At 39.4% G+C, this 15,911-nt stretch overlaps 1 protein-coding gene across 1 annotated transcript; it reads left to right on the top strand.

Annotated features, from left to right (window-relative positions):
- Positions 1 to 939: 939 nt before the first annotated feature.
- LOC117526118 (perilipin-2-like) lies at positions 940 to 13,874 on the top strand. Its single transcript, XM_034188143.1, has 6 exons — positions 940 to 1,008; positions 1,803 to 2,007; positions 12,694 to 12,776; positions 12,880 to 13,144; positions 13,230 to 13,366; positions 13,456 to 13,874. Exons 1-6 carry the CDS (start codon positions 988 to 990, stop codon positions 13,756 to 13,758), a joined length of 1,014 nt encoding a protein of 337 aa, XP_034044034.1. The 5' UTR covers positions 940 to 987; the 3' UTR covers positions 13,759 to 13,874.
- The last annotated feature ends 2,037 nt before the right edge of the window (positions 13,875 to 15,911 follow it).

The raw sequence follows: 15,911 nt of genomic DNA, 5'->3' as shown, positions 1-15,911 counted from the left end.
TTATTTTACTTTATTTATTTTTTTACTTAGTTGATAAAGAAAAACAACATAAAGCACTACATAGTTACCAAATTATTGGGTGCACAAAATGTTGGCATAGTGTAAGTATACACATGTGCACACAGGCATGTGCGCGCACAAACACACAGACAAAAAAAAAATTCCAAAGTAAAATACATTCACATCTTTGTCGAGAACACAAAAATAGTGTCTGACAATCAGTCAACAGTAAAATGATTGTTTTTTCAGATTTTCAAGATTTTCTCACATAAAACAAATTATGTATTTAAAAGGTGAAAAGTCACACACTTTTCTTATGAATAAATATTACACATATTTCACAACTAAGACTGTCAAATGTGAATCTGGGCAATAATTCAGTCGTTTATGGTGTGTCATGGAAATATAAGTGTGATTCTCAGTGTATTGATTATTGTGAAATTAATAAGGCAATTTAAATTTAATGGATACTTATTTTTGATAGATTTGTTTAATCCACTATATCATGTGGCGATCGTCTGAAAAAATTTACTAATCCTACTGAGAGACAAATGAAAATAATATATTTTTAACAGCAAATACATATTTCAGCAAATACATTAACAAACAAGACAAAACAAAAATATTTTTAAAATCTTTTTTCTTCTGCATATTTACTGGGAACGGGTTTAATGTCCTCCACCTTGTTTTCTCCCCTCCCTTTTTTTTTTTTTTTTTGACCTCACATTTTAAAGCACACTTGCATCATCACGTGTTGATTGACTTGACATATCGCGAGAACAGCAGAGAGCTTCTGCAAGCTTTGAGGACAGGTGCGCTGGATTTAGCAGATCACGTGTTGTGAGTGATCACCGTCTGTGTCTGCTTCAGGATTTTAAAGGGTGAGTGTTTAGAGGTCCGCTTATTTGGGATTAGGTTATAATGTGACAAAAACTGAGAATTTCACATGTTTGCTCATTTTTCAATTTTTCCATTAAAGTGACAAACATGCCGAGGAATAACAACCAGGTGAGTTCAATCAAAACAGACTGTTTACAAGGCTTTCATTCAGGTGATCTGTTTGACTTGCATATAGAATTAAAGTGTCCTAAATAAAGTATTCAGGCAGGCTGTTTTATGCTCATTGTGATTGGGATTTCAATTTATTTCATTTTATATAGTGCCAAATCACAACAAAGTTGCCTCAAGGTGCTTCACACAAGCAAGGTCTAACCTTACCAACCCACAGAGCATGCACACAGGTGATAGTGGTAAGGAAAAACTCCCTGTGAGGAAGAAATGTCAAGCAGACCAGACTCAAAGGGGTGATCCTCTGCTTGGGACATGCTACCAACACAAATTACAAAAACAATTCCTAAAAAAAATGAATTAAGAGTAAAAAGCATAGTAACATACTATGCCAGTATGCTAGCCATATGAAAGGGAAAATAAGTGCGTCTTAAGTCTGGACTTGAAAGTCTCTGCAGAATCTGTTTCATTGACGCAGGGAGATCTTTCCACAGAACAGGGGCACGATAAGAGAAAGCTCTGTGACCCACAGACTTTTTATTCACCTTAGGAACGCTAAGTAGTCCTGCACTCTGAGAACACAAAGCCTGGGCCAGTACATAGGGTTTAATTAGGTCAGCTAAATAGGGAGGCGCCAGTCCCTGAACAATTTTTAGTTTGGTAGCAGAACCTTAAACTCTGATCTCACAAGGACAGGAAGCCATTGAAGAGATGCCAAAATGGGCATAATGTGATCAAACTTTCTGATAAGTGTTAATTTCTTAATGCGGCCGTGAACTGTGTTTTTTCTGCAGAAGATGCAGAGTGCAGCTGTCCGGCTGACTGAGCTGCCATTGGTTCGTTCTCTCTGTGCAAAGCTGACCGTCCTGTATGTCGGCACCAAATGCAGCCACCCAAACCTGACGTCTGTGTGTGAGGTGATGGAGAACAGTGTGGTGGCTCTGGGCACAGTGGCCTGTGACACAGTGCTGCCTGTCATCATCAAACTGGAGCCTCAGAGTATGTACGCTGTGCAGCCATAGGCTGGATTCATAAAAATCTCTGTTAAACGGTGGCAGTGGCCTTGCTGGTCAGCAGGCCTCTGCTTTTGGAAATAAAAGACACTGACGGTGTCAAATTGTGAAAGTTCAACGCAGTATGTGAATCAGACATGTTCCGAAAGTGGACCTGCACCACATTGAAATTCTACTTCATTGCAGAACTTGTGGAATTGCACAAAGCACTCATCCAGAATTGTAATTATTGTTCAAACTTGGAAGTATTTGAGGGGCAATTACACCCTAAACCATTTAAGATGAAATTATTCACAAAGTTGATAGGACAAGGTTCAAGGTCTGACTTAGATTTGACTGCCAAAATGGACAAATTTTCAACATGACATAATTCAATGAAATTTCATTGATTCTAAAGTAAAAATATCTCAGGAATTTAGATCTGAAAAGAAAAATGCAAAAATGTTGATAGTTTAATAGCCATGAAGGATTCATTAAAGGCACTGACAACGCTCAAACATAACAAATGTAAATACACATCTCTCCATGTAGATCTATAATAATTCTCAGTACATGAGAACTAGACACACATTTATCACACAGTAAACATTAGGTTAAAAAAAAAGTTTTTGGTGTATTCCCAATGAATTGTTTTTTTTTTTCTTGGCATTATCTCTCATTCACTCTGAAATCATATGAAAATAAGCCAATTTATGCCTTTTCATGCACATTGGCATACTCTTTTGAAAAAAATTGGGGCACAATGTGTGAGATACTAATGATAGTACATATATTGTGATTTTTCAGGTGGGCACCAGGACCCAAAATTCAATTCTTAAAAAAGCTTGCATTTTTTTTTTCCAGGACCAGATATCAACACAATAGTCTATCTTGTGATACGGCATATTGTTGGGTTCATCAAGTTAAGTTTTCAGGCATCTACAATGAAAAGTGACAAAATGATGTTTGTTTGTTCTTTAAGTCATTTTTTTTCACACATTTGCATTTCACAGTAGGTGGAGTCAGTATTTGGACTCCAGCTTTTACAAAACTGGGGATACAGCACGTCCCAATGGCTTATCTGCTTTATCTTGTTTTGTTGATTAAAATGGTATATAGCACATGCATGTCAGTGCCATACTTGGTGTCATATATTAGAAATAAATGTAAATCTTACCTTTGGGAGAACTCATTGCCACTTTTGTCACCAGACTTTGAGACACCAGGTCAATTAGAAACCAGAAAGAGGAATCCTTAAAAACTAGATACCATGCAAATCAAGATCTTATACACAATAGTTTAAAACCTTAAAATACATCAATGTTTTGATACTGTGATACAGACCTCCTGACATGAAGTGCAAAACTTTGTCACCAAAAAAAAAATTTTTTTTGCTTGGTTTTTGACACAAGTTGCCAATAAATGACTACAAAAATGCATCTTTTTTTTTCAAGCACCACTGAAAAGACATTTTTTTTTGCTCTAGAGACATGTTGAGTATTAGTTTTGTCTATCACAGAATTTTTTTCACACTTGTGGCAGTAACTTGTAAGTCAGACCTTGAACTTTGTCTTAGGCACCTAAAGTAGGGTGACCATATTTTGACTACCAAAAAAACAGGACACCCGGCAATGAGATACTCGAAGTTTACTCAGATGCCTTATAATTTCAATACATTTAAAGTATGCTTCCTCTGTATGGATAGAAAATTATTACTCAGAGAAACCAGGATGTGTCCTGGGAAAACAGGACGTTTGGTCACACCAACCTAAAGCCTTATTCTGCCTCCAGAAATCTGAATGGCTATCCTTCTGGTGTGCTAGAACAATTACACAATCTGTTTCTCCAGTGTGGGGAAATGGTGGCAACTGGAAGGTGTGATCACATGACTTCAGTTTGTCATCAGACTGTGTGGTTGTTTGGGAAACCCAGTCTCATGTTAATTTTGTGCTCTCGTCACAAAATGAGTCAAATTTTTGTAACAGTTTTTTTTTTTATCTTATTACTAACCCTACCCCTAAGCCTAACCATAACCCCCCCCTAGACCCCACCCCCTCCACAGCACTTTTAATTTTGTGTACCCCTCACGGAATTTATTAGAATAAATTTGTGCTTCTGTTAGGAAATTTTTGCGCTTTTCATGACAATATCACAAACCAATAGATGAATGTATATTTTGTGATGCTGAATCACGACGTGCCTTGAGATATGGTAGTGTTTGGGGCAGTTGTTAACAGTAGGGTCAGTGTTAGTTTATGCATTTTTCCATCAGGTGTGGAAAAACTAATTGATCACATGACCACTAAAATGTGATGTGACAGCAGCTAGAAAAACACACTGATTGCCCTCGCATCCATACAGATAACCACTTCCTTTAGAACTGGAAGTCAAATCTGGGAGTGGGGTGGGGTCCCATTTGCATATTGTGTAGAACAATAAAGTAAAGTCCCTTCGGCTGCACTCAGGGTCGCCACAGCATGTTGAATTGGCACAGGCTTTACGCTGGATGCCCTTCATGACGCAACTCCACATTACATGGAGAAATGTGGCAGGGGTGGGATTTGAACCCGGAACCTTCTGCACTGAAATCAAGCGCATTAACCACTTGGCTACCACCACCCCTGCACATGTATGCCTGCTGCTAATTTCATTCATGTATCTGTGAGAAGACCAGACACATCCATCAGATGGCGATGTGCAGCAGGTGGCAAATTTCAGATTTGTCATTGTAACAAGTAGAACAAAAGTTAAGGTGCAGATATCAACCTGAGTAAACCACATGCAGACTTAAAAGGTCTGGGGAAGAAAAGAAAATAAACAAGTGAAGCAAAAAATTTTAAAAGTATGTAGTAGTACAGTGACTGTATATAAAAGAAAAGTATGTACGAACTGGATATTTCAGTGGCAGTAAAAATTGCACATGAACAAATATTGCACTCATTTCAAGTGTGACATAGCTCTTTGGTTCCAGTGACATTCATAGCTCTAACAGCAGTTGCGTAGAAACTGTTTTTGAATCTATTTGTACTTGTATCTGAGATGCAAATAACCAAAACACAGCTATTTGAATTGATGTGGTGCATCAGAGTTTGAGTTTATCCTTTATATTATACATGTTTAGCCGCATGTTCTCCCTGAATTGCTGGCTGTCTGAGTGGTGTCCAAAAAATGAGGTGGGCTTAATAGATAATTGGCAAAGCTGCTGGGGAAAACCTGGTCTTGTTAGGAGAGACGGCATCCATCCCACTTTGGATGGAGTAGCTCTCATTTCTAGAAATCTGGCCAACTTTATTAAACCCTCCAAACTGTGACTATCCAGGGTTGGGACCAGGAAGCAGAGTTGTAGTCTTACACACCTCTCTGCAGCTTCTCTCCCCCTGCCATCCCCTCATTACCCCATCCCTGTAGAGACGGTGCCTGCTCCGAGACCACCAACAACCAGTAAAAATCTATTTAAGCATAAAAATTCAAAAAGAAAAAATAATATAGCACCTTCAACTGCACCACAGACTAAAACAGTTAAATGTGGTCTATTAAACATTAGGTCTCTCTCTTCTAAGTCCCTGTTAGTAAATGATATAATAATTGATCAACATATTGAGTTATTCTGCCTTACAGAAACCTGGTTACAGCAGGATGAATGTTAAATGAGTCAACACCCCCGAGTCACACTAACTGCCAGAACGCTCGTAGCACGGGCCGAGGCGGAGGATTAGGAGCAATCTTACACTCCAGCTTATTAATTAATCAAAAACCCTGACAGAGCTTTAATTCATTTGAAAGCTTGACTCTTAGTCTTGTCCATCCAAATTGGAAGTCTCAAAAACCAGTTTTATTTATCTATCGTCCACCTGGTCATTACTGTGAGTTTCTCTGTGAATTTTCAGACCTTCTGTCTGACTTAGTGCTTAGCTCAGATAAGATAATTATAGAGGGCGATTTTAACATCCACATAGATGCTGAGAATGACAGCCTCAACACTGCATTTAATCTATTATTAGACTCAATTGGCTTTGCTCAAAATGTAAATGAGTCCACCCACCACTTTAATCATACTTTAGATCTTGTTTTGACTTATGGTATGGAAATTGAAAACTTAACAGTATTCCCTTAAAATCCCCTTCTGTCTGATCATTTCTTAATAACATTTACTTTAATGGACTACCCAGCAGTGGGGAATAAGTTTCATTACAGTAGAAGTCTTTCGGAAAGCGCTGTAACTAGGTTTAAGGATATGATTCCGTCTTTATGTTCTCCAATGCCATATACCAACACAGTGCAGAGTAGCTACCTAAACTCTGAGTGAGATAGATTATCTCATCAATAGTTTTACATCCTCATTGAGCACAACTTTGGATGCTGTAGCTCCTCTGAAAAAGAGAGCCTTAAATCAGAAGTGCCTGACTCCGTGGTATAACTCTCAAACTCGCAGCTTAAAGCAGATAACCCGTAAGTTGGAGAGGAAATGGCGTCTCACTAATTTAGAAGATCTTCACTTAGCCTGGAAAAAGTCTGTTGCTGTATAAAAAAGCCCTCTGTAAAGCTAGGACATCTTACTACTCATCACTAATTGAAGAAAATAAGAACAACCCCAGGTTTCTTTTCAGCACTGTAGCCAGGCTGACAGAGTCAGAGCTCTATTGAGCCGAGTATTCCTTTAACTTTAACTAGTAATGACTTCATGACTTTCTTTGCTAATAAAATTTTAACTATTAAAGAAAAAATTACTCATAACCATCCCAAAGACATATCGTTATCTTTGGCTGCTTTCAGTAATGCTGGTATTTGGTTAGACTCTTTCTATCCGATTGTTCTGTCTGACTTATTTTCATTAGTTACTTCCTCCAAACCATCAACATGTCTATTAGACCCCATTCCTACCAGGCTGCTCAAGGAAGCCCTACCATTATTTAATGCTTCAATCTTAAATATGATCAATCTATCTTTATTAGTTGGCTATGTACCACAGGCTTTTAAGGTGGCAGTAATTAAACCATTACTTAAAAAGCCATCACTTGACCCAGCTATCTTAGCTAAGTATAGGCCAATCTCTAACCTTCCTTTTCTCTCAAAAATTCTTGAAAGGGTAGTTGTAAAACAGCTAACTGATCTGCAGAGGAATGGTCTATTTGAAGAGTTTCAGTCAGGTTTCAGAATTCATCATAGTACAGAAACAGCATTAGTGAAGGTTACAAACGATATTCTTATGGCCTCAGACAGTGGACTCATCTCTGTGCTTGTCCTGTTAGACCTCAGTGCTGCTTTTGATACTGTTGACAATAAAATTTTATTAGAGATTAGAGCATGCCATAGGTATTAAAGGCACTGTGCTGCGGTGGTTTGAATCATATTTATCTAATAGTTTACAATTTGTTCATGTAAATGGGGAATCTTCTGCACAGACTAAGGTAAATTAGTCTGTTCCACAAGGTTCTGTGCTAGGACCAATTTTATTCACTTTATACATGCTTCCCTTAGGCAGTATTATTAGAAAGCATTGCTTAAATTTTCATTGTTATGCAGATGATACCCAGCTTTATCTATCCATGAAGCCAGAGGACACACACCAATTAGTTAAACTGCAGGAATGTGTTACAGACATAAAGACATGGATGGCCTCTAATTTCCTGCTTTTAAATTCAGATAAAACTGAAGTTATTGTACTTGGCCCCACAAATCTTAGAAACATGGTGTCTAACTAGATCCTTACTCTGGATGGCATTACCCTGACCTCTAGTAATACTGTGAGAAATCTTGGAGTCATTTTTGATCAGGATATGTCCTTCAATGCGCATATTAAGCAAATATGTAGGACTGCTTTTTTACATTTGCGCAATATCTCTAAAATTAGAAAGGTCTTGTCTCAGAGTGATGCTGAAAAACTAATTCATGCATTTATTTCCTCTAGGCTGGACTATTAATTCATTATTATCAGGTTGTCCTAAAAGTTCCCCGAAAAGCCTTCAGTTAATTCAAAATGCTGCAGCTAGAGTACTGACGGGGACTAGGAGAGAGCATATTTCACCCATATTGGCCTCTCTTCATTGGCTTCCTGTTAATTCTAGAATAGAATTTAAAATTCTTCTTCTTACTTATAAGGTTTTGAATAATCAGGTCCCATCTTATCTTAGGGACCTCTTAGTACCATATCACCCCAATAGAGCGCTTCGCTCTCAGACTGCAGGCTTACTTGTAGTTCCTAGGGTTTTTAAGAGTAGAATGGGAGGCAGAGCCTTCAGCTTTCAGGCTCCTCTCCTGTGGAACCAGCTCCCAATTCGGATCAGGGAGACAGACACCCTCTCTACTTTTAAGATTAGGCTTAAAACTTTCCTTTTTGCTAAAGCTTATAGTTAGGGCTGGATCAGGTGACCCTGAACCATCCCTTAGTTATGCTGCTATAGACTTAGACTGCTGAGGGGTTCCCATGATGCACTGTTTCTTTCTCTTTTTGCTCTGTATGCACCACTCTGCATTTAATCATTAGTGATTGATCTCTGCTGTCTTCCACAGCATGTCTTTTTCCTGATTCTCTCCCCTCAGCCCCAACCAGTCCCAGCAGAGGACTGCCCCTCCCTGAGCCTGGTTCTGCTGGAGGTTTCTTCCTGTTAAAAGGGAGTTTTTCCTTCCCACTGTCACCAAGTGCTTGCTCATAGGGGGTCGTTTTGACCGTTGGGGTTTTTCTGTAATTATTGTATGGCTTTTGCCTTGCAATATAAAGCGCCTTGGGGCAACTGTTGTGATTTGGCGCTATATAAATAAAATTGATTTGATATTCATTACACTATGTAACACAATTTTTGTTCCTGGCTTCTAAGTGTTATATTTCAACTGCTTATGTCTAAAGTCTATGGAAAAATGACTACATTCAGCACAAACTTTGATTTTTTTTTTTTTTTTTTAACATTCTAAAAGTTTCTTGAAATTTCTAGATAATTTTGGAAACTTCTAGAAAATTCTGGACAGTTCTAGCAGTTAAAGAATATTCTAGAAGACTACTCAGTAGTAGTGAAGGCGAATCGAGAATATTCTTAAACAGACAAATTTCAAAATATCATTGTCCTGATCACAGTAGCAAAGTTTCTGAATAACAGTTATTTTCTATTTATTTAAGGCATAACAGGTTAGGAAAACACACTGTACCTAGGAACAAAACAAAAATAAAAATTTGCTACATAATGTTATATCATTTATAGTTGAGCTATCATGGCAAACTGTAGGGACTGGACTCAGTCTTTCTATTAACTCAGCATTTTGCAAGGTCCATAACCTAAGGTTTTACAAAACCGAGGAACATTCTACCTAAACACATCCAGCGTTCCCAATAAGTAATAGGTTCTAAGCCTTATACCAAAGCAGGGGAAGGATTTTTGTCATTTTGTTTTGCAAAGCATGTGTGCATTTGCATGTATTATGTGAATTTGCTGCAGACACGAAGGAGATCTTATCTAACAGGAAGTAGAACTTGTTTGTTATAAGTTGTATTGTTGATGCTGTGGTGAAGAATGGTCATGCCACATCTCAGATTAACATGCTCTTCAGGTGCTTGCAGTTGGAACCTGATGTGTGCATTTAGACAGTTGATTGCAAAAATGAGACTTGAAAATTATTTAAAGCTACATATGAATGAGGCTGGAAATGGATTTGGGTTTTTACACTTTTCTTTATTTTTTTTTTTTACACTGGCTGTCTGAACAAGGCTTCAGAAACTCAAGTGAGCTCTCTTGCAAGTTTTCACTCCGACTCGTACAGTTATGTGAAATCACGCCAAGACACTTGTGATTGTGGACCGGATTTTTTTTTTTTTTAACATGCAGTTTTAATGTTTTAGTTTCTGCAGTGTCCAATGTTAAAATTACATGAGATCTGGAACTATTGGCATGAGCACCAATGAGTGAATGGATCTAAAAACAACTTTGAAATTTTGGACTGTGCCATGTTGGCAGCTTTTAAATTGTAATTTGCAGTTATATATTAGTTTTAAATGGACTGCATTTATATAGTGATTTTCTATCTGCATCAGATGCTCAAAGTGCTTTACAAATAATGCCTCACATTCACCCCGATATGAGGGTGCTGCCATACAAGGTACTCGCTACACACTGGGAGCAACTAGGGGAGTAAGGACCTTGCCCAAGGGCCCTTAGTTATTTTCCGGTCAGACTGGGATTTGAACTGAGGATCCTCTGGTCTCAAGCCCAGTGCTTAACCACTTGACCATCACCTCCCCTAAGTTTAAATGGGAATGTTGGCACAGTGGGACATGTCTAGGATTGTTCAGGCAGGCACATGCAAAGTCAGCCTTTGGTTTTCATGGGATTTATGAAATGAAATCTAAGTTTCTGGTGTCCACTGGGCCCACTGTTGCTTATGTGCCATCAAAGATCAACAATCTGCACCCATTTACTCTAATCGGTGAAATAATTTGATACTTCAGAGTGAAAACCTACAAGCCTACACAATCTTGTGCTACATAATTTCAAAATTGTATGTTCTAGAAATTTCACCATTTAAAAAAAACAAAAAAAAAACTTTACTACAATTCATAAACAAGAAAATTAATGTAATTCAGTTTTAATGGGGTCTCATGTTGTGATCTACCATCACATAATTACTGGAGCACAGATGGTCCATAGTGGAGTGGGAAGATGGTGTTCTGACTGTTTCTCTGGAAAGTTCATGGAGAGGGTCATGGTGGAAAAACAGTCTTCTACTACCTCTTATAGTTGAACACAAGTCTGGTTTCTTGTCACACATCCTCTAAGTCCTCAAGTTTTGTCTGCTTGGACAATCACTCCTACTTCTACAACCCCTGGCAAAAATTATGGAATCACCGGCCTCGGAGGATGTTCACTCAGTTGTTTAATTTTGTAGAAAAAAAAAGCAGATCACAGACATGACACAAAACTAAAGTCATTTCAAATGGCAACTTTCTGGCTTTAAGAAACACTATAAGAAATCAAGAAAAAAAGATTGTGGCAGTCAGTAACGGTTACTTTTTTAGACCAAGCAGAGGAAAAAATTATGGAATCACCCTGTAAATTTTCATCCCCAAAACTAACACCTGCATCATATCAGATCTGCTCGTTAGTCTGCATCTAAAAAGGAGTGAACACACCTTGGAGAGCTGTTGCACCAAGTGGACTGACATGAATCATGGCTCCAACACGAGAGATGTCAATTGAAACAGAGCATTATCAAACTCTTAAAAGAGAGTATATCATCACGCAATGTTGCAAAAGATGTTGGTTGTTCACAGTCAGCTGTGTCTAAACTCTGGACCAAATACAAACGACATGGGAAGGTTAAAGGCAAACATACTGGTAGACCAAGGAAGACATCAAAGCGTCGACAGAAAACTTAAAGCAATATGTCTCAAAAATCGAAAAATTGTACAACAAAACAAACGAGGAACGAATGGGAGGAAACTGGAGTCAACGTCTGTGACCGAACTGTAAGAAATCACCTAAAGGAAATGGGATTTACATACAGAAAAGCTAAACGAAAGGCATCATTAACACCTAAACAGAAAAAAAACAAGGTTACAATGGGCTAAGGAAAAGCAATTGTGGACTGTGGATGACTGGATGAAAGTCATATTCAGTGATGAATCTCGAATCTGCATTGGGCAAGGTGATGATGCTGGAACTCTTGTTTGGTGCCTTTCCAATGAGATTTATAAAGATGACTGCCTGAAGAGAACATGTAAATTTCCACAGTCATTGATGATATGGGGCTGCATGTCAGGTAAAGGCACTGGGGAGATGGCTGTCATTACATCATCAATAAATGCACAAGTTTATGTTGATATTTTGGACAATTGAAATGATGTTTGGGGATGATATAATTTTTCAAGATAATGCATCTTGCCATCGAGTAAAAACTGCAAAAACATTCCTTGCAAAAAGACGCATAGGGTCAATGTCATGGCAAAGGGTCAATGTAAATGAGCAGATCTGATTTGATGCAGGTGTTAATTTGGGGGATGAAAATTTACAGGGTGATTCCATAATTTTTTCCTCAGAATTGAGTGATTCCATATTTTTTTCCTCTGCTTGGTCTAAAAAGGTAACTGTTACTGACTGCCACAATTTTTTTTTTTTTTGATTTCTTATAGTGTTTCTTAAAGCCAGAAAGTTGCCATTTGAAATGACTTTAGTTTTGTGTCATGTCTGTGATCTGCCTTTTTTTTTCTACAAAATTAAACAACTGAATGAACATCCTCTGAGGCTGGTGATTCCATAATTTTTGCCAGGGATTGTAGTAAAACGTAAGCTGTAGTGATTTGTTTCATACTCGTGTTCCTTGCAATATCAGAATGGGTCTACTTCTAGAAGTAGAACCAGACATGTCAGAAATCCAGTAGATTTTCAGAAATGTATGAAGCCATTGCACCATTTTTGAAGTGTATGCAACTTTTGAAGTTGGAACATATCTAAATATTTGAAATTGCAAGACTTTGTTTATTGCAGAGAAATGAAATCCTAAACCAGGGCATCACCACCCACCCTCCCTATTGTTCTAACTTTTCTTGCTCCACTCTTTGCTAAATGGAAAGTTAGGAATGCATTTCAATCTGTTCATGGGACACAAGTTGAAATGCTATGATGTAGTTAAATGAAGATAATTGCTTCATGTTTTTTTTTTTTTTTTTTTAATCAATAACCGGATTCTTTTTCTTCCTCTCCCTCTTTAGTTTCACTTGCAAATGACATTGCTTGTAAAAGTCTTGACTGGCTGGAAACTGCATTCCCAGTGCTTCACGAACCCACAGAGCAGGTGAACATCCTTATTTTTTTCAAATTCTAATGAGAAGCAGAAATGAAGACCTCTGATGGTTAAAAAAAGGTAGAAGTAATGTCTGTGATTTTGTACTTGACAGATTGGTATTCGTGCAAAGAAAAAGATACTGGAGATCCAGGACACCGTGAGCGGTGCTGCTAATGGAACTATGGTCTGTGTGCTGCACACGGTCATGTGGGTGATGGGGAGGGCACAGCGGGTGACTGGTTTTAACGGTTACACGGCTGATGGTGTGGCTAAGCAGTCACTCATGGTACAAGCCATCAGTGTGGGACTAGACTCGGCTCTGAACACATCAGAGGCTCTGATGAATCAAATGCTTCCCCCAACTAAAGATGACAAAGGTCTGTATATGTTAGGTTTGTTTTTAAGATGACAATAAGTGTGCACTACCTCTTTATTTCTTAAAATATGTTGTTGGTATTGCAGAAGAGGAACTTCAACTGGTGGAAGGTTTTGAGGCAAATGTACCCAAGCAAAGCTACACAGTGCGACTGTTTACTCTCACTGTTAAACTGTACAGAAGAACTTATCACAGGGTGGCGGAGAAGATGACCTCTGTCCAGGTTCAGTCCAGTTTCTCCCAATCCGGACAGTTACTAAACATCTATGGTTGGGTGTAAATATTGACTGAATGTCATTTGGATCTCTGCAGGTCATGAAGAGCTTACAGAGTCCTTCAGGTCTGGTTCAGGACCTTCAGAGTGGCTGGCGGTCCTGGAGCCTCCAGGGCCTACCCCGGTACCTCCAGGACCAGGCTGTGGCTGTGTCCATATTTGTCTCTCAGATGTACAACTTAACGTGCCCTTCAGCTAGACACCAGTCCAACATCAGAATTCCTTTGAAGGCTGTTGGGGCTTCATGGGGTCAAAGGAATGTGGGTCAAGTCCATCGCCAGGTGTCACCGAGTTGCAGACTGAGGAAGTCTGCGAGGAAGTCAGTGGTTGCTGGACAATAACTACAGGGTTAAGGGCTGTGTGCGGTACTGATAACTGAGTAACATGTTTACGTATTTTTGCCGAATGTATTGAATGGAGGAAAAAATTAAAATCTATGGAAATGTTTGTAACTTCACAAACCCTTGTTCTTTGTCCTTCCGCTCTGCAGCAAAACATTCTGAGACTATTTGTGCAGGGGTACCCATGACTGACTGATCTAACAGTCAGGTCATCCCCTTCTCCCAGCATAATGCAAAACTTCCATTGATAACAAGTTTAATCAAAGGAAATGCCTGGATATAAAGTGTGGTAATCTGTCAATAGATTGAGCAGGTTTTAAAATGGTTACACTTAGTGCAATAAATGAATTTACAAAGTACAGGGTGAGCCAAGCCATTGACACCTGGACATTTTAATTTCCCCTGGTAACAAAGCAAACATTTAAACAAATGACTCCAGTGTAGAGAATGCATTTCAGAATTTAAGGGCATGAGCTGAAAATACTTCATAAACCACTTCTCATTGCCACTGACTCGGCCTCAATGTAAAGACCTCTTTTAAAGGGTCTTTACATTACATACTCAAACACCTGTCCAATTAAAACAAATGGCGAATAAGCCAATCTCATGGCAGCAACTCAGTGCAGTTATCTCAATATGGTGAAAAGTTCAAATGGAGCATCAGAATGGCGGAAAGGGTATTTAAGGGACTTAGAAAGTGGCATGGTTGTTGGTGCCAGATGGGCTGGTCTGAGTAGTTCAGATGCTGATCTACTGGGATTTCTAAACTACCCTATCTACGGTTTACAGAGGATGGTCTGAAAAAGATATCAAGTGAGCAGTAGTCGCGCGGACAAAACTGTGATGTTGGAAAATAGGCGGGTTTGAATAGGTGACTGTGGTGCTGTCATGTCAATATAGACCAACATCTCTGAGGACCATTTCCAAAACCTTTTTGAATTTATGCCACAAAGAACTAGGGCAGTTCTGGATGCAAAATGGGGTCCAACCTGGTACAAGTAAGACATACCTAATGGAGTAACCAGTGAGTGTAATTGGCTGCTGACCTGTGCTGCTCTCCTCTGATCAGGGTTGTGACAAAACCAGCAGAAAAGCCTCTCAAACTTAGCTCTACTACAAGAAAACACCAGAACTTAAAATGGGCCCCCGTATATAATCATCTATGCTGTAAAAGTCTTGCAAAATACATTATGTAAAAATACTATGTTGAGTTGCTGGGGGGGAAGACCTCGTAACATTGCTTGAGTAATTACAAGTGAACATCTGTGAACACTTGGAGCAGACAGCTGCCAGTCACACAGATCCAACCTCATCAAGTTTGCGGACGACACGACTGGTGAGCCTCATCAGCAATGGAGATGAGAAGACTTAGTGAAGTGAGTCTCTCTCTCTCTCTCTCTGAATGTGGAGAATGAGATTGTTGTAGATTTCAGATAAGTGTGTGCACACAGCACGTTCCACTGACCAGCACTGGGTTCCTGGGTGTGAACATCTCAAATGACCTCCCCCAGACCAGCATACCGCATCACGGTCCAGTAAAGCACAACAGCATCTCCGCTCCCTCCAAAAGTGAAGATTCAGAGCTCCCCCCCCCCCCCCCCCCCCCCCAGTTCCCATCATGTGCATCTTCTAGAGACACCATTGAGAGCATCGTGACCAGCTACGTCACCGTGTGGTACTGCAATAAACTCCGTGTGGTGAGACCATCTGAAACATGCCTCACCTGTCAAAGTCCTCTGCATTAAGTGATCCCACTCACTTGTCGCACAGCTTCTTCAGTGTGCTGCCATCAGGAAGGAGACTGCAGGGCCTCCGGGCCAGAACCAGCCCACTGAAAGACAGCTTCATCCACCAGGCTGTCAGGAAGCTGAACTCCCCCTGCTCTGCCCCCATACACATGAATTTTACTCTCCCCTTGAACTAATTACACTCATGCATGTGCGCACACACAACCCTGCCACCCCCAAGAAACCGTTTTCCGTCACACACACTTGATCATTCCCAGGAATTGGTTTACTGTCTCGCCACCAGCCACTTTTGAGTCTTGCACCTGCACTTTACTCAGGCTGCTGCTGTGTGCTGCTATTTGAGCTTGAATCTGCACAGCATTTTTTTTTTTTTGGTTGCTCAAAGTATTTTATTATTGTACTATT

Source organism: Thalassophryne amazonica, chromosome 15 (assembly GCF_902500255.1).
Source record: "Thalassophryne amazonica chromosome 15, fThaAma1.1, whole genome shotgun sequence".
Taxonomy (NCBI): Eukaryota; Metazoa; Chordata; class Actinopteri; order Batrachoidiformes; family Batrachoididae; genus Thalassophryne; species Thalassophryne amazonica.
This window is presented reverse-complemented; position numbering and strand designations above follow the sequence as displayed.

Excerpts from the sequence above, each read along its gene's own strand:
- LOC117526118 (XM_034188143.1), top strand. The coding sequence starts at position 988 with ATGCCGAGGAATAACAACCAG. Across the intron at positions 1,009-1,802 it reads TGCCGAGGAATAACAACCAG|AAGATGCAGAGTGCAGCTGT; the intron begins GTGAGTTCAATC and ends TTTTTTCTGCAG. Across the intron at positions 13,145-13,229 it reads CCCAACTAAAGATGACAAAG|AAGAGGAACTTCAACTGGTG; the intron begins GTCTGTATATGT and ends TTGGTATTGCAG.